General features: G+C 42.0%; 1 protein-coding gene across 1 annotated transcript in view; it reads right to left on the bottom strand.

Annotated features, from left to right (window-relative positions):
- LOC150022760 (nuclear body protein SP140-like protein) overlaps positions 1 to 18,575 on the bottom strand; it is a 44,645-nt gene extending 26,070 nt beyond the window's left edge. Inside the window, exons 1-7 of the mRNA XM_090288464.1 lie at positions 18,433 to 18,575; positions 8,740 to 8,890; positions 7,511 to 7,679; positions 4,140 to 4,223; positions 2,855 to 2,917; positions 1,194 to 1,340; positions 206 to 340 (exon numbers count right to left, since the gene is read on the bottom strand). Of these exons, the coding sequence (XP_090144590.1) occupies positions 206 to 340; positions 1,194 to 1,340; positions 2,855 to 2,917; positions 4,140 to 4,223; positions 7,511 to 7,679; positions 8,740 to 8,890; positions 18,433 to 18,464 (781 nt within the window). The 5' untranslated portion in view covers positions 18,465 to 18,575. The remainder of the gene's footprint in view (positions 1 to 205; positions 341 to 1,193; positions 1,341 to 2,854; positions 2,918 to 4,139; positions 4,224 to 7,510; positions 7,680 to 8,739; positions 8,891 to 18,432) is intronic.
- Between the last annotated feature and the right edge of the window lie 356 nt (positions 18,576 to 18,931).

Below are 18,931 nucleotides of genomic sequence, written 5' to 3'. Positions count from 1 at the left end.
TGTAAATATCTTGACCATTTCTGTTTTTCTATTTTACCAATTACGGGGACATTTTTCTGCTGAACTCACTGCATAAGGCGCTGGTTCCCTTCCCTTCCTACCACTAACCCAGGCCACCGGGACTGCCTCCTTGGGCCCTATGAGGTGTCCCAGCCCCTTGCCCGGCCCCGTGATTCACGTCACAGAGCCTTTCAATCAGCCGTACCTATTACGTCAGGTTCCTGGTTCCCGTCAGTCCTTGCCTGAACTCCTGAATTAAAAAATGGCTCTTCCTTCTTTATGTCCACTGGATCTACAGGGCAGGAATTCACAGGAACTCCATGGTGGGGTAGCTCCACTCCTGGCCCAAATTGCAAAAATGAAGAATTTCATTTGTCCCCCCAAAGAGAGTGAGCACCCCCACTACAGTGAAGCCCTTCTCCCTGCGATTCCGCTGCTGGGAGAGCGGCCCCCACGCTCTCATTCCTGCTGCTCGGCTCTGTGCTTCCTTTGTGGCCTCTCAACTCTGGGTTTTTGATTTTTACTTTTGTTCCTACTTTTCAGAGAGACCTATTTTTATCTGAGAGGCTTGCAGGGCCATTTTGATGACTGTGGACACCTGACTTGTCAATAGTGCCGGGGACAGCCCCTGTGCCTTCTCTGTGGTGACCGTCTCCCCAAGTCAGACAACGCGTGGTCCTCTCTCTACCAGTTCTTCATTCACTGTTCTTTACTGATTTCAACATAGTTTTCTTTGTGTCTCCCTATTTTTGTTTATTGACATTCATTGCCCGCTGTGTCTTTCTCTCTTCATACTATTTCTTTACATTTCCTGTCACTGCCCGCCACACAGCAGGGTCTAAGGGGAAGCAAAGGAGGAGCCCAGGACACAAGAGGCCCTGAGTGAGCTCCTCCTCACGCGTGTTCCAGGGTCTCCCTGCCTCACCTTAGACCTGGCCCTGCTGCCCCACCGGATATTTCAGTTTACCCATTCTTGTTGTGTTTCCTGCTCTCTTCTGTTCTATTTCAGTCTCTTAATAACTTTTGTGACCCGTAAAGCCCTCTTCTATATCAATTTTGTCTTTCTTTGTATTTTCTTCCTCTCTAGCATTCCAGTCATCACCACGTTCTCCCCTGTGCCTTTACCCACAATGGAGGGTCCCTCTACCTGCCAGTTCCCCCCACATTCACCAAAGCCAGCCACTCAGTCTTACCTGCTGGCTCAGACTCTTGGGCACATTGTTCACGTGCTTGCTGGCTTTCTAATGCAGCATGTCCATGGGCTGCACTTGTATCCATTGCATCTACCTCTTCTGTTTCACAGAGGTACCCCGAGAGTCTGTTATCAGGTGGAGCTGTACCTAGACCACGCATGAGTCATAGATATATTATTTGCTCCCTGTATCAGCACGGTCCAACAGGAAAATGGAAACCTCTCTAAGCTTTTGGAGCACAAGGAATTTAATGCAGGGAATTAGTCATACAGCTGATGGAGGAGCTGAGAGTCCCAAACAGAAGGATGCAACCCCAAAGTAGTAAACAGGAAGCTGTGGGAGGGACCGAGGGTGAGCTCGTGTGCCAAGGTTACTGGGTAAATAGCAGCGGCCCATGGCTGGCCGCTTGGTGGGAGGTAGGGTCACCAGAGGTGCAGCTACTGCCAGAGCTGCTGCCCAGGACGGTGACCCGGTAATACCCGGCCTCTCACTTGCTCCCACCCTCCAGTCTCTTGCTGTGTCTTCCAGGTTAGGAGCCCGGCAGGAAGCAGTAGCAAGGGGGCTGGCACGCCAGTGTGCCAGGGTCTGTGGCCAGAGACAAGGGCAGATGGGAGCAGGAAGTGACAACCAGCAGGAGCAGCGCACCCTCTTCCCCAAAGTACCAGGCATGACTGGATGCTTTACACGACATAACTTGTTAAAAATCTACCACCCTGTGAGGTAGGTATCATTATCACCTCCATTTTATGGATGATGAAACCGAGGGACAAACAGGGAAAGTCAAATCTCTAAGGTCACAGGGCAGGATTTGGAGTCACCTGTGGGTCCCCAGACCTCCTGCTCTGACACCGCCCCACAACAGAGTTCAATCTCTAGTCTCAGTGGCTGAACCTGCACAGACGGCCTAAGTCTCTAAGCTCATTCTTTGTCCTCTGAAATAGACGGATGACATACCATCATTTTAAGTGTCTGAGAAGATGAAATAAAATACTGCCTGTATTACTATAGGGATACGGTGACTGATCAGAAAATTAACTCTTCAGGGTTAACCTCCTAAATTTATACCATCTTACATATTTTAATAACTTTAGTAAGACTGTTATAGATCAAGGGAAGGTCAAGAGTTGTCAACATTGGTCATTGGTTGCTAAAGTACCAAGTGATTTTTCAGAGGCCCATTTGGTGCTTTTGGAGCAACTCTGGCCTGTGGCCCCGGGGATGATAGGAGAGGGTTTGCACGGGAGGCACATGGTCCTGTGTGAAGGATTCAACAAGTGAGGGACTCTTCCCCCAAGGAACACAGTCATCACGCTGGACCTCTCTCCCGCAACGCTGGCCACCACTGGATGTAACGTCAAATAGCTGAAGCCACAGCCTAATTCAAGCAAGACGGACACAGAAAGACATGACATCAGGCACATGCGTGAAAGGTCCCAGAGGTCTGCACGGTTGGCACCAAGTGCATGTGAGAAAGAGAGGGTCAACCCTGCCAGGCAACCCAGTGCATGAAGACTCTGCCGTCTAAATCCACAGAGAAATTGCCCATGACAAGATAGAGAACTCTGGGCAATCCATAGCAAAAGGAGCAGCCCTCCCACCACAGCACAGGCAGAACGGGACCAGAACAGCAAAGGATCACAGAACAGACGGAAGGAACAGACCTTTGTAATGCAAGGGATCCGGATATAACCAGGTTGGGTATTGATATAAGTGTTCACCAAGCCCTGGGGGAAGAAATTCAAACCTTATTTCAGAAATTCAAGTATGGGCTGTGCCATTCTCCTCCAGTCCCATTTTAATATCAATATTTACAACGTAGGCCTTGATAACCCATTCCCCCAGGTATCAATACAAAGTTGCACCCCTGGACTCAGTCAGGCCATATCATATGTCATCCATGATGCATGTGTTAAGTGGCAATGGCTTTTATTGTCACCTATGGCTCCAGGGACCTGGTTTCGTCCCCTGTCCTACCCCTGACAGGTGGCCTTCCCTGACTGCCCACCCCCTTCACATATACCCTCTCTCTGCACTTCTGTTCACTCTGCCTTGTCGGCCTTCTCATCGGGATTCGGTGCCTGATTTTCCTTCACTTCCTCCAGCTCTTGATACTCTTCTTTCTGTATATATTGCCCTATTTTTGTCTCAAGTGTATGTCTTTTCCAAGATATTATCTAGACATGTACGAAGCTAAGACACAGGATCTAAGTTCAGAACGCCTGGGTTCATCCTACTCATTTGACCCCAAGCCAACTACATACATGGTTTCTCTACATTTGAGTCTCCTTTTCCCCAAACGGGCAGATAGTGATACTACCCCCCAAGGGCAGCTGTGAGCACTGACCACACTGCCGGAGTAAATGTTCAAATAGTGAGCTCTTAAAAATATGTTTGTTTTATTGTGTCCTTCACCCCTTTCTCTTGTCTTTTATTTCCCTTCCTTCTTTCTCAAAATGCCCACATCCTCTCCTCCACAGCTTACCACTTCCTCTCCTCCCTTCCTCTCCTCTCTCTCTATATGACGACCTGTCTTCTTCAATATTTCTGCTCTTGAACAACATCCCTGACACTTAATCAGTTCCTTAATCTGACATCATGAAGGGTCAGGTCTTTGATGCTGACCTTGGGCCCAGAGAGCTAGCCTCTCACAATTTCATACTGATCTTCTCCCACACGGGTCTTTGTAAGTCACAGTTACTTCTGGGTCAGCATTGTCTTTAAGTATAGTTTACTGACACGCTGGGTTCCTAACCTTTGTCTTGGATAATGGGCCAATGGTCTCATGTCAGAACAACTCCTGGGGATCAGCTTTTAGTCAAACTCTCCTATGAACACCCCTCCCTGCCTTCTTCGGGCTCCTCAGAAGTTCTCCCCTGATTCTCCAAATCCACTCAGGACTCAGGGCCCACCTCCCTTTTTCCTTTCCTCTTATTTGGTTGCAATCACCTTGTCCAAGGCTTAATTGGATATTATGGCTTTCCGCACTCTCCTCTTCATCACTGGCATGGTGACAAATTTTCTTTTTAATAGCTAAAGAGAGAGAGAAAAGAAATTAGAGATCTCTATCAGAGCCCAGGGACATCATCTCAAATTTGCACATTTAATGACTTCTGGTCAAGATCAAGGTGTAGGTACACATTGCTCACCTCCTCACACAACCACATCAAAATTTCAGCTAAACTATAGAACAGCCATCACTCAGAACTGTCAGAAATCGAGTTGAATAAAAGTCTGACAACCACATCCATCCGGACTGGTAGGAGGGGAGGAGACACAGAGATGCAGAATGGGTGAGTCTTACACCCATGTGTTGTATATAAAAATTTGGAAAAGTTATCAGTGGAACAAGGGGCCCCAGTCCCACACCATGCCCCCCAGCCCAGGGTTCCAGTGCCAGGAAGATAAGTCTCCATAACATCTGGCTGCAAAAACCAGCAGGGACTGAGTTGGTGAAAGAAACTTCTGGAGTCCCAAGCAGTTCCTCTTAATGAACATGCACCTGAACTTACTCAGACTCACTTCCTCTGAGCTCCAGTACCAGGTAGCAGCTTGAAAGGCACCAGTGGCATAGGGGACAAATGAAAGTGTTTGGCATCAAAGGCAAGAGCTGAGGGACCAGTTTTCTCCCAGACAGAAAGGTGGGCAGAGGCCACTGTTACTTTTCTGACCCCTCCCCCCACAGAGCCACAGAGCTGACAGGCAGGTGCCATAACTGAGACTCCCTCAACCTGGCTAACACTGTTTGCCCTGTCCTAGTGATATCCTGAGGCTCTGCCCTACCCAGCTATGGGCCCAACCAAGCTGTTGACAGTGGCTTTTGCATGTAAATGGCTGGTCTTGGTTCAACTTCTAACATCCTAAATCCTCTCAAATAACAAACAGCTGGTCTCGGTGAGCTGCCAGCCCCCATACCTCTCACTAAGTGGCCCCAGGCACAGCACTAGAAACAGTAGTGTAGGTTCACACTTGGCTTCACTAGGGAATCTCTAAGCCCAGTACAAGTAGCAGCCATCTCAGATTGCTTTGCAGCTCATGCAAGGTTGCACCAGACAGATCACAGGCAGTGGCTGACCTTGGCTTGCACCACCCAGGAAACCCCAGAGCCTGTGACCCAGTGAACAGCTACAGACCACATCAGAGCACCACCCTGACTCTGCATGGCTGATCCTCCACAGAGGGCGGAGGTTGGTGGTCAGTGGTCACAGAAAATCCTTGCAGCTGACTGGCCTGGGTAAATCCCTCCCATTGACCTGCCAGAAGCAATCAAGGCTCAACTACAAGAGGAGGGTGTGCTCAGCCCACACGGTCACTGCACCTGGGTACCCAGCATGAGTGATAGGGGAGGCTGTTCCACTGGACCCTACAGAACACCTGCTACATTAGGCCATGCTACCAAGACAGGGAGTCACAGAAGTTCTAACTAATACATAGACATACAGGGAGGCTGCTGAAATGAGGACACAAAGAAACATGGCCCAAATGAAAGAACAGATCAAAACTCTAGAAAAGAAACTAAACCAAATGGAGATAAGCAATCAATCAGATGCAGATTTCAAAACACTGGTTATAAGGATGCTCAAGGAACTTAGTAAGGACCTCAACAGCATTAAAAAGATTCAGTCTGAAATAAAGAATACACTAATTGAGATAAAGAACAATTTATGGAGAATCAACAGTAGAACGGATGAAGGAGAGAATCAAATCAATGATGTGAAACACAAGGAAGCAAAAAACAATCAATCAGAACAACAAGAAAAGAAAAGAATAAAACACACACACACACACACACACACACAAGAATAGTGTAAGGAGCCTCTGGGACAACTTGAAGTGTTCCAACATTCACATCATAGGGGTGCCAAAGGAGAAGAGGAAGAGCAAGAGGCTGGAAATCTATTTGAAAAAATAATGAAAGAAAACTGTCCAAATTTGGTGAAGGAAATAGACATACAAGACCAGGAAGCACAGAGAGTCTCAAATAAGATGAATACAAAGAGGACCACACCAAGATACATCATAATTAAAATGCCAAAGGTTAAAAATAAAAAGGAAATCTTAAAAGCAACAAGAGAAAAGCAGTTAGTTACTTACAAGAGTGTTTTCATAAGTCTGTCAGCTGATTTCTCAAAAGAAACCTTGCAGGCCAGAAGAGATTGGCAGGAAATATTTAGTCATGAAATGGGGGCACCTACAGCCCAAATTGCTTTACCTAGCAAAGCTATCATTTAGAACCAAAAGGCAGATAAAGAGCATCCCATATAAGAAAAAATTAAAGGAATTCACCATCACCAAACATTTCATTATATGAAATATTAAAGGGACTTACTTAATAAAAAGGTGATCAAAACTATGAACAATAAAATGGCAATAAATACATATCTGTCAATGATTGAACCTAAAAACAAACTGAGCAAACAAGAAGGACAGAATCATGGATACAGAAAATATGGGAGCTGGGATTGAGGGAATGGGTGAAGAGGTGAAGGGATTAAGAAGCAAAATAGGTAGTTATAGAACATCCATGGGGATGTAAAAAACAGTATAGGAAATGGAGTAGTCAAAGAACTTATACACATGACCTGTGGACATAAAAAATGGTGGCGGGATTGCTTGAGGGAGTAGGGGGTGCTGGGTGGAGGAACTCAAAGGGGGAAAAATTGAAACAACTATAATAGCACAATCAATAAAATATAATTGAAAAAATTTGCATGTTTAGGAATTTTTACCCTTCTAGTCACTAAGAACTCAATGAGTCCCAATCCTCAAAGTCAAGTTCAGCAACCTGGGACAGAAAAGAAAACCCTGAACAAAGGATCCTCTATGTTTCCAACACAGAAAGGAGCCACTCGAATATCAGAATAAAGAAGTCATGGAAACACAGTGAGCTTGTTATTTATGTAAAAAAAAAAAAAAATTAAAGATGACTGGGAAAGTATGTATCAAATAAATAAGGGAAGTGAAGTATGTTTTCTGACTTGCTCAAACTGTAAGGAAAAAACACATGCAAAAGAGGAGCAACTGATGCTACCTTCTTTGAATGCAGTGTGTTTTGTCATTTGTACTTCTAAGGAAATCTGATGCAACTGTGAATCTGATTGTTCTGTTGGTTTAAATAAATGCCTAGGTAAGCAGACCTCCATGTGGGTGATGTACTGTAGTCATTATACCAAAAGCTTTGAGAAGGCTCATATGTCAGTTTTGTTAGCTGCAATATCCCCAATGCTGAGCACCAGGTGTGACACATGTTAGGTGCTCAATATATTTATCAAGAAACAATTGGTCATGGACATCGAAAGGTAGGCTCTAAGCCTAATTACCATTTCTGAAGCCTTCGCAAATGCCATTTAAATCAGGGTAGTTCTTCCGGATGACCTTGCTGAACAATATTCCCAGAAGTGACAGGTCAAATTTCTCTTCCAGTTCATTGAGAACTTCATACACCACTCTTTGTACAGGTGACAGATTTTCACAAGATTTCTTACACTCCTTAAAAAATAGTGAATAGGGAACATATGAATACAAAGTTACATGTTGCAAAAGCTCTAGAAAGTGATTTTGTTTCTGATGTATTACAACTTCCCTCCGTAGGTATTTTCTCATGTTCAGTTTTAAAATGGCTCTATATCTGCGTGGCTCTGAAGTGAAATAAGTGAATCTTCCCTCCTTAAAAATACTCATTTGTGCATCTGATCTCCTCACCCTCGTTTACATTAGAGGGAAGGAGGAGCAATTTAAAGAACAAAAATGGGTTCAAAGTTAAATGATGAGCAGCCCTTTCACAGCGTGGCCAGATGTTCTAAGAAGCGATTTGGCAGGTGACAGGATGCTGTTCTACTGACTGGAAAACCCCTGTCCCTTCCCCAGGACGACTTGGCCTGCATGGGCTTTCATTTCCCCTTCCTGTGGACTGCCCTTAAGTAAGCCTATTCATCGGGAAAGGGAAGCCCTGCATCTCTGTATCTCCGCCTACATCTTTTGCCAAAATTAACCTCAATTCCAAGACTCCAGAAATGCCAAAAGAAAAGAAAACTGTTGAAGAGAGAATGACAAGCATCTACTTTCCAAGTTAACAAGATATTAATTCTCTGCGGGTTTTAATATTCTCAGCTCTAAGTATTTAAATTGATGTTCATTGAAATGAAATGTTGTGCATATTATTCTATTAAGTCAATTCATTAAACCTATTCATCCATGAATTACTTCTAATTCCTAGTTTATGTTATATTATATGTCTAACTCTTATAAGGCATTATACATCTGTGGAGCCCACGGGCTTCAGATCCAGCCCATTTCCAGTGCTATTCACCCACACTCTAGGGGGAATCATGCAACACCATCCCTTCATTAAGAAGGACTGTCTCCAGTGATACCTGCTTCTCTTCTCCCTTAGTACCTTATTGGAACACTAAGGGAAGTACATGAGAAGGTCCCCGCTCATAGGAGACTCTTCACTTGTCTAGTTGCCCTGACATTTGATTCCAAACAATCAAAACATAAGTAATTTGGGGCTGGTTTACCAGACTGTGACATAACAAACCTCACTTACTTTATACTTTTCATCGGTGATGAATCCACGGTCACGAAGAATCTCAAGGAAAGGAAATAATGCTTTTATGGCATCTGAAATCTCGACCTTATGCTCCTTGAAGAGTTTCAATGCAATCTTATACATACATCTGTTGTCTTCTGCAGACATCCTAGGGAGAAAGGATACCGTGATAAAATGGTCATCAAGATTTGAGATGCTTGTGGAGGGTGTAACATTTTATATATGAAGGATAGAGTGTGAAGATCCAACATGTATAAAATGAGTAGTCTTGAGTAGTTACCAGAACAAATGGAATTGATGCTATCAACAAATAAACAAATATATAGTACAAGGAAGCATGGAGGATTAGCAAGACATACATATTATTGAAAATGTCCAGAATGCCCCAATCAAAGCCATTGTATACATGTCTTCTCCTAAACATATCTGGGGTATGTTTTTATTAAAAACTTCTATTCAACATAGTATTGGAAGTTCTAGCCACAGCAATGAGAAAAGACAAAGTGATAAAAGGCATATAAATTGCCAAGGAAGAAGAAAACTCTTGTTTTTGGAAGATGACATAATATTCTATTAGAAAATCCTAAAAACTCCACCAAAAAACTATTAGAACTAATAAATGATGTCAATAAAGTTGAAGGATATGGACTCAATTGTGTTTCTCTAACAAATGATCATAAGACAAAATTAAGAAAACAATCCCACTTACAGTTGTGTCAAAAAGTGTAAAATACCTAGGGATAAATTTAACCAAAGAGGTGAAATACCTTCATTCTGAAAACTATACGATATTGCTGGAAGACATTGAAGATAGAAATAAATGAAAAAATATACCATGCTCATAGATTGGAAAGATTAATATTGTTAAAATGTCCTTACTACCTAAAGTAATATACAGATTCAGTGCAATCCCTATTAAAATACATTTTTCTGAGAATTAGAACTAATCCTAAATTTTATAAGGAACCACAAAATTCCCCAAATAGCCAAAGAAATCTTGAGAAGGAACAAACTGAGAAGTATCATGGTCCCTGATATCAAACTATACTATAAAGCAATAATAATATAAATAGTATAGGAGTGGCAAAGAACAGATATATAGATGAATGGAATAGAATAGAGCCTAGAAATAAATCTCACTTGTATGGCCAAAGGAGGCAAAGATATATAATGAGGTAAAGACAGTTTCTTCAGTAAGTGGTGTTGGCAAAACTGGATAGATACATGTGTAAAAAATGTAATTTGACCACTTATACCACATACAGAAATAAACTCAAAACAGATTAAAGACTTAACTGTAAGACCTGAAACCATAAAAATCTATAGAAGAAAATATAGGCAGTAAACCATTTAACATCACTCTTAGCAACATCTTTTTGGATATATGTCTTTGAGCAAGGGAAAGAACAAAATAAAGAAATGGGACTACATCAAACTAAAAAGATTTTTCACAGTGAAGGAAACCATTAACAAAATGAAAAGACAGCCTACTGAATGAAAGGAGATATTTACAAATCATACATCTGATAAAGGGTTAGTATTTAAAATATATAAAGAATTCATGCAGGTTAATACCAAAGAAACAAAACAATCCAATTGAAAAATAGGCAAAGAGACTTCCGGCCAAGATGGAGGCTTAGACGGACACGCTAGGTCTCCCTCTACAACTAGAGAGGAATACAACTACTTCAAAACAAAGGATAACTAGAAATTCCAGAAAATAAAACTACACGGAAGTCCAACACATGAAGTTATAAACCAGCGGTGCCATTTGGGCAGGTAAGAGTTAAAGAGGGCAGTGCTGTTTGCGGTCGCACCCGGAGCGGCGGGCGGCGAGGAGTCCCGGTGGCCAAGCCCCTGGCGGTGCGCGACCCCGGCGAGGAGTCCCGGTGGCCAAGTCCCTGGCGGTGCGCGACCCCGGCGAGGAGTCCCGGTGGCCAAGCCCCTGGCGGTGCACGACCCCGGAGCTGGGGAGAGCGGCCGCCGCATCGCCTTGAACAGTGAGGCCCAGGGGGGCGGGAGGACGGATCCCGGTCTCCTGGCTGAATAACTGTGTGAATCCATCTTGGACCCCCGCCCCCAAAGAAAGCACCACAGGGCTGCGAAATAGGTCGCGGACGGGCAGGCGCCGGTCGCTGATTTGTGACGCGTACACAGGCACTGCCCCCGACAGCCAGCCCAAGAAAACAAAACGCATCTGTCAAAATGAGGCAGACAACTATAGAAATCCCGGTGACACAGCTCACCAGGCAGCAGATAGAGAACCTGACAGATGAACAGATAAGAAACCTGTCAGAGGCTCAGTTCTGGGCCATTGTTATCAGGTGGCTTACAGAATTCACAAAAGAGCAGGAAAAAGATAAGAAAGAAGCGAAAAACTTTCATAACGAAAGGAACAAAACCGCATACGAGATAGAAGGAAAGGAAATAAAATCCAGAGTTCATTTCAACAAACTGGAATATGGAGAAGGAACAAGCAGTCAACCAATGCAGAGAGAGGAAATGGGAAGCAACAACGAAAGGATCAGAAACCTCTGGGACAGCTATAAAAGGCCCAACATAAGAATCATTGGTTTGCCAGAGAATGAGGAAGATGAACTAGAACTTGAAAAATTGAGTGAAAATATAATAAAGGAGAACTTCCCAGACTTGGGAAAGGGAATAGACCTGCAGGTCCAGGAAGCAAGGAGAGTTCCCAAGAGACTGGACCCAGGGAGAACCACTCCAAGACACATTATAATCAAAATGTCAAAAATTAAAGATAAAGAGAAAATCTTAAAAGCAGCAAGAGAGAAGAAAAGAATTATGTACAAAGGGGTCCCAATTAGACTATCAGCTGACTTCTCAAGGGAAACCCTACAGGCAAGAAGAGACTGGCAAGAAATATTCAAAGTAATGAAAATCCAAAACCTACAACCACGAATACTCTATCCAGCGAAATTGTCATTCAGAATAGAAGGACAGAGAAAGTGTTTCCAGGACAAAATAAAACTGAAAGAGTTCATTAGATCCAAACCACTGTTATATGAGATGTTAAAGGGACTGGTTTAAAAAAAAAACAGAAGCTAGGGAGATGAAACAAAGGCAAACTAAATAGGCAACGAGAGGGAAAGAGGAACTGTGGGTACGGGAAGCATATTGGGGGGAGGTCAACAGGGAGGGGGAATGGGGAAAGGGAGGGAGATGATATAGGAATTGGGGATCAAGGTAGGAGGGAATGGAGTAGACGGAGAGAGGTTGGGAGGAACTGTATGCACAACTAATGGACATAATCTAAAAGGGGGGGACAACTGGAGGGAGGGGGGCCACCGGGTGGAGGGGAGCAGAGGGAAGGGAAATTGGCACAAATGTAATAATTTAATCAATAAAACACATTAAATCATTTAAAAAAAAAAAAAAAAGAAAAATAGGCAAAGAACCTGAAAAAGATATTTCTCCAAAGAGGACATGCAGATGGCCAACAGAAATGAAAAGGGACTCAACATCATTAGTCGAAAAAACATGAAAATTCAAACCACAATGAGATATCACCTCACACTTGTTAGAATGGCTGTCATCAATAAATCAACAAATAACAAGTGCTGGTGAGGATGCAGAGAAAAGGGGACTCTTGTCATCTGTTATGGAATGGTGAATTAGTGCGTGACTATGAAATACAGTATGGAGACTTTTCAAAAAATTAAAAATAGAGCTGCCATGTAATTCAGCAATTTTACTACTGGGCATTTATCTTAAAAAAACAATACTAATTCAAAAAGGTATGTGTACCCCTATGTTTATTGCAGCATTACTAGTAACAGCCAAGAGATGGAAGCAACATAGATGTTCATCAATAGAAAAATGGGTATAGAAGATGTGATATATATGCATATAATATGTACACAATGGAATATTATTCAACAATAAAAAATAATGAAATCTTGCTATTTGTGAAAACATGGATGGCCCTAGAGGGTATTATATACTAAGTGAATTAAATCAGACAGAGGAAAACAAATAATGTATGCTCTCACTTATATTTGAAATGAAAAACAAAATAAATGAATAAACAAACAAAACCACAGGTACAGAGAACAAGCTGATGGTTGTCAAATGGGAGGGGGTAAAGGGATGGGAATTATAACAAGAAAAAAATTAAATTGTATAAAGGTGGGATGGACTAAACGAATCATCCACAGAGGAATAAAAACAATAAAATAACAATAGAATTTAACCTTTAAAATGCATCTTAATTAACAACTAAGAGAAAATAAATCTCAGGAGGATAAATATAAAGTTTCCTCTCACTGACCTACATCACAGAGAGCATTGGGTTGTGGCCAGAGTGAAGTGTTGGCGGGGTTGGGTAAAGGTGGGCAAAGGCGGGAAAAATAGGGACCTCTATAATAGTGTCAACAGTAAAAATACAGTAAAAGAAAAAAAAGATTATCAAAGTGACTGAAAAATTCAAAAAACAAATAATGGGACAAATGTTTTATGGATATTGAAAAACATTCCCCTCTAGTTTTTGACTTTTCACAGAGGTAAAAATTACCATATTTTTTGCACTATAAGACACACCTGACCATAAGCCACAACTAGGTTTAGAGGAGGAAAACAAGAAAAAAAATATTCTGAACCAAATGGTGTACTAAAATATTTAATAAAATATAAGAGAATAATATTTCAACCATGTAAGTGAACAGCAGTCAACCGCGGTATTAATAACTATCATCACTGTCATTAACAAATGAGGAGAGACTTTAAGGTTCATGTACTCTTCTAGTTTTCTGGGGACCCCAAGAACTCATCATCACTAGTGTCAGAATTGATGAAGCTCAGCTGCTCACAATCACTGATATCACTTTCTTTGCTATTGTCATACTGACCAGACCAGACGCCGTGAGATTCAGCAGTAAAGTGGGACATTTAAGCGTCCCCAGGGGTTTCGTGTGGGCCCATCGCTTCCTCTCCTAGCAGCTGTCACTGCCGCTGACAGGTGATACACATGGTCTGTGACACAATATTTGTTTCATAAGACGCACAGACATTTCCCCCTCACTTCTGGGGAAAAAGGTGTGTCTTATGGAGTGAAAAATACCATATCATATAGGCTTTGGAGAAATTAGCTAGGAAGATATGTTAACTAATCTTGTATCCTAGAAACAGAGAACACACAATTTTTTCCAATACTTTTGGGATGTATATCAATACATCACAATCTTGGTCACAAAAGAAGTCTCAGAAAGGTATAATTGATGGAAGGTAAGTAGGCTGCATGTGAAAGAAAATAAAAACACCCCCAAATTTTGTAAAACCAAACAAAAAGCACTTTACTGGGTAAAAGAGGAAATAGATCTTGCAGTGAAATACTACATTGAGAAAGAAGAAGAAAACAGGAGATAGTGGGATGAGGTCGAGTAAAGATGGTTAAATATTTGGTGGGGTAAGGGTGGTGGGTCAAGCAAAAGAAAAGATAAAGGGCTCATGGACGCGGACAAGAGTGGGGCGACTGTGGACGGGGGCGGGGAGTGGGTGGGGTACGTGGGAATGGAAAAACTACAATAAAAACTGATGTTTAAATATTAGGGAACCTCTTTATGAACTTGATTGCGACAATAAACAAAAGCAGAAAATGCATTTAGTTATATCCGTACGTTATTTTAAAAGAAAATTTGAAAACACCCAGCAGCTATTTTTAGGAAAACTATATGAAATAGAGGAAAGCTGACACAATATAAAGGCTCCAAAAATAGCAAATACTACAGTAAACTTTGAAACGATGAGACTATTCCAATAAAAAAACAGTGATGCTTACCATTACCACAATTTCTGTGATATAAATATGCACACACACATATACATACACACACACACATATACACACACACACACACACACACACACACACATATATATATATATATATGTTTAGCTAATGCAACAGGATAACAAGAAGAATTCATTGGCATCAATACTAAAATAATATATAACATTATACAATATAAAATTATATATGGAGAAATGATAGAGACCTAACTAAATTCTCCAAGACTAGAAAAAGAATTTTCCAAGAAGCATAAATTTAAAAAGTGGTACATAAAATGAACAGGTTTTATTTGCAAGAATATATATTGAAAAGAAATAAAATACTACTTCAAACACAATGACAAATACATATGCATATATTTATAAACATCTAAAAGTTATGAACTTATATGAAAGAAGCTATAATGTTTTACTGAAGAAAATTAAACAAGGTCTAAGAAATGGAGATGCAGAAAGTGCCGCCGATTAGGAAAACATAGCAATTTTAAAATGCTGATCCTTCTGAAATTATTGTAAAAGTGTGGTTGCACCTGTCATTTGTAATCCTATTGAAACTGGATAAAGAAATTTAAAAATTTATATGACAGAAGAAATACCTGACTCAAGCAAAGAGAAAGTAAGTAGGAGAAGACTTAATAGGTTTAAATGTTAAAATACAGTAAGATATTAAAAGAAGGTAGAAAAATATTTTCAGCACACATGTCCAAGGGTTAACATATCTGATATACAAAGAATGTAGCCTGTTGACAAAACATGACATTTTATTCCAAAGAGAATGGACCTGAACAGTCATGTAGAGAAAAGAGAACACAGTGAGTGGTTCAGCCACTAAGGAGGCAATTTGGTGGAATCTATGAACAATTAAATATTAGGACCCTTTGTCTTCACAAGTTTACCTTTTGGTTTTTAACGCAAGACAAATACTTGTATATATGCAAAAAATAAATAAATATATAATCATTATTATGCAGTTTGTTGGTAACAGTGAACAATTAAAAGCAACATAAATCGTTTAAATGGAACATAATTTTAAAATTATGGTATATTGAGTCTATGAAGTAGTATGCCTCCCTTAATAAGAATGAAGTAGATCCATAGGTTTATTAATATGAAAAAAAACCCTCTAATAATTTTAATATTACAACTTTCAAAATGAAAAATCCAGAATGGTGTGTGCAATATAATCTCATTTGTTAAAAAAGACACGAATTCTCTCTTTAGGAAAATAAGTTACATAAAATTCTATGCCCACAACACGCAACAGGCCCAGGATTAGAAGCTGCATGGGGTGGGCAGTGAACAGGCCTTCTTCCCTCTCTATATACATCCATGTCATAAAAAATTTTATGGCCAAGAATGTATAATGTATTTTTGTAATAAAAATCAAACAATTGGGAGACTTCCAGCCAAGATTGAGGCCTAGACTGACATGCTTCGTTTCCCTCCACAACTAAGAAGGAATACAACTACTGCAAAACCAGAAACAACCAGAAGTTACAGAAAATAAATGGAAGTCCAACGTATGAAGTTATAAAGAAGTGGTGCTTGTCTGTACGGGTAGGAGGGGCGAAGCCTGGGAGAAGAGCTTAAGCTGTGCTGGCAGCGGCAGCAGCAGTGACGGAGGCAGGACAGCGGTAAGCACAGACACCGTATTTAAGGGGAGGCGAGAAGCGCCTGGGGAGCACCCCTGGCTGCAGACCAGACCCGTCAGCTTGTGATTCCAAAGCCAGGGAATGCAGACCCCCATTGCCTTGGACTGTGAGGCCCAGAGGGGGTGTGGAAGGAGGAGGAGGCTCCTGGTCTCTCAGCAGAGAGTGAACAGCAGGAATCCATCTTGGACCCCCACCCCCACAGAAAACGCCACAGCGTGGTGAGATGGATTGCCTGGCTGTGACGAGTGCATGGGGCTCTGTCCCCTATAGTGTAGGAGGTGTGACAGCCCTGCCCGGGAAGCAAAGATAAACACAAAACTGTCAGGACGGCACAGATCATGATAGAGATCCCGGTGACACAGCTGACCAGACAGCAAATATCTGATCTAACGAAGCAGCAGATAGGAAATCTTTCTGAGGCTCAGTTCAGAACTTTGCTTATAAAAATGCTTACAGTTAACAGCAGATCTTAAACAAGATGGGGAAGGAATGAAGGCTAGTCCTGCTGAAATGAACAAAAACACATACGAAACTAGTGGTGAGGGAAAGAAAACCAGGGATCAAATTAACAAATCGGAACACAGGGAAGGAACAAACAGTCAACCAGTGCAGAGAGAGGAAACGAAAAGTGAGGAGAATGAGGAGAAGCTCAGAAACCTCTGGGACAGCTATAAGCAGGCCAACATCCAAATCATAGGGCTGCCAGAAGGTGAAGAAGAAGAACTAGAAATTGAAATATTATGTGAAAAGATAATGAAGCAGAACCTCCTTGACTTGAGGAAGGAAATAGACTTACAGGTCCAGGAAGCACAGAGAGTTTCAAAAAAAACTGTACCCAGGGAGAACCACACCAAGACACATTATAATCAAAATGACAAAAATTAAGGATAAAGAGAGAATCTTAAAAGCAGCAAGAGAGAAGAAGAGAATTACATACAAAGGGGTCCCAATAAGACTCTCAGCCGATTTCTCAAAAGAAACTCTGCAGGAAAGAAGGGACTGGCAAGAAACATTCAAAATAATGAAAATCAAAAACCTACAGCCACAATTACTCTATCCATGAAGCTGTCATTCAGAATAGAAGGGCAGAGAAAGTGCTTCCAGGACAAAGTAAAACAGAAGGAGTTCATCAGATCCAAACCACTCTTTTATGAGATGTTAAAAGTACTTGTTTAGGGGAAGGAGGATCAAAACTATGGACATTAAAATGAAAACTGTATCACAACCAACAACAGAAGCTAGGGAACCAAAACAAAGGCAAACTAAGTAGGCAACGAGAGGGGGAAAAGAATCATAGGTATGGGGAACATTTGGGGAGGAGGTCAGCAGGGAGGGGGAAGGGGGGAAAGGGAGGGAGATGGTACAGGAATTAAGAAGCATAGTAGGAGGGAGTGGAGTAGACAGGAAGCTGTTGAGAAGAACTATATGCACAACCAATGGACATGGACTAACGGGGGGGGGACGACTTGAGGGAGGGGAGTCACTGGGTGGAGGGGAACAAAGGGAAAAGAAATTGGGACAACTGTAACAGCATAAACAATGAAGCATATTTTTAAAAAATCAAACAATTAAACTTATTAAGTAATGTAATTTCTGACCCATTACTAAAGAAAAAGATAGGATTTTGAGCCTTTTCCTTGTGAGAGGTATAACCCCCTCCAGAGCAGAATATCAAAGTACAGATGAAAACACCAGCCTGCACTAGTCTTTGGTGTCTTGGTTCTTCCTCTTCCTTTTACTTCCTTAGATCAAGATCCCTGGAGGAAGAACCAGACCCCCAGCCAGAGACAAGACCAGGGCACCCAGATTTGAAAAGTCAGGTGTTTACCCTGAATTTTATATTTTCTAAAGTACCCTCTTTGAACCGACCTAGGTGAAGGTAGAGGGGGCTTGAGGAAAGTGAGAGGGGTCAGAGGTCATGAGAAAATAACAGATTGCTCCCTCAGAGCATCAGAAGGAGAGCGGAGTCCAGATGGGTCACCAGCTGAGCAGCAGGTGTGAGACCACAGTCCTGTGGGTTGTGGCAGCTGTGCTCACTCCAGCAGCTGTCCCTCTGCAGGCTAAAGATCTGATTTCCTCATCATGTCGCATATCCCTACATTTCATTACACTGCACGTGAGTGTTCTTGTAAGGCTGGACAGAGGCCAAGGTTTAGACGAGTGTCTAATGACAGGCACTAAAGCAGCAGCACAGCCAGAGAGAAAGTTAAAGAAAGAAAGACAGACTGACCTGGTGCTGAGGTCGCCGCCCCCATCGGCCATCATCCTGCTTTGGGCCCTGCCAGGACCTCTGATCCGTCCTATGTCCCCTGCCTGGTTTCAGTGTGGCTGTCCAGCCCTGAGCAGGAATTCTGTGAATTGACTCAGCCTCAGAAGGCCCCACCCAAATGGAGAAAATAGAAGTGAAAGTAACTTTCTGAGTGTTGTAAACACTGTCTCCCTCCTGCAGCCCCTCCGTGGTTCTCAGCCTTCAGAGGCACATACATATTTATTAGGAGACACGCAGCCGGGCTAGACACACTTTGTCCTTCTGTGCTCACGTGAGCACAGACACACGTCTACTTAGAGTGGGCTTGTTTCATAAGCAAAATATCAGCAAATAATGTGCCTGGGGGAAAAATATGGTTCATTCTAGAACTTCAGTTGGAGTTAATACTTACAAAGCATCTATACACAGACATATGGATTGTTGCCAAAAAGCCTAAGAATATATAATATGTTGAGGTCTG

The sequence above is a fragment of the Furipterus horrens genome, unplaced genomic scaffold (assembly GCF_987537825.1).
Source record: "Furipterus horrens unplaced genomic scaffold, mFurHor1.1.pri manual_scaffold_1, whole genome shotgun sequence".
Classification (NCBI taxonomy): domain Eukaryota; kingdom Metazoa; phylum Chordata; class Mammalia; order Chiroptera; family Furipteridae; genus Furipterus; species Furipterus horrens.
The sequence above is the reverse complement of the archived record's forward strand: the minus strand, read 5'-3'. Positions and strand labels throughout refer to the sequence as shown.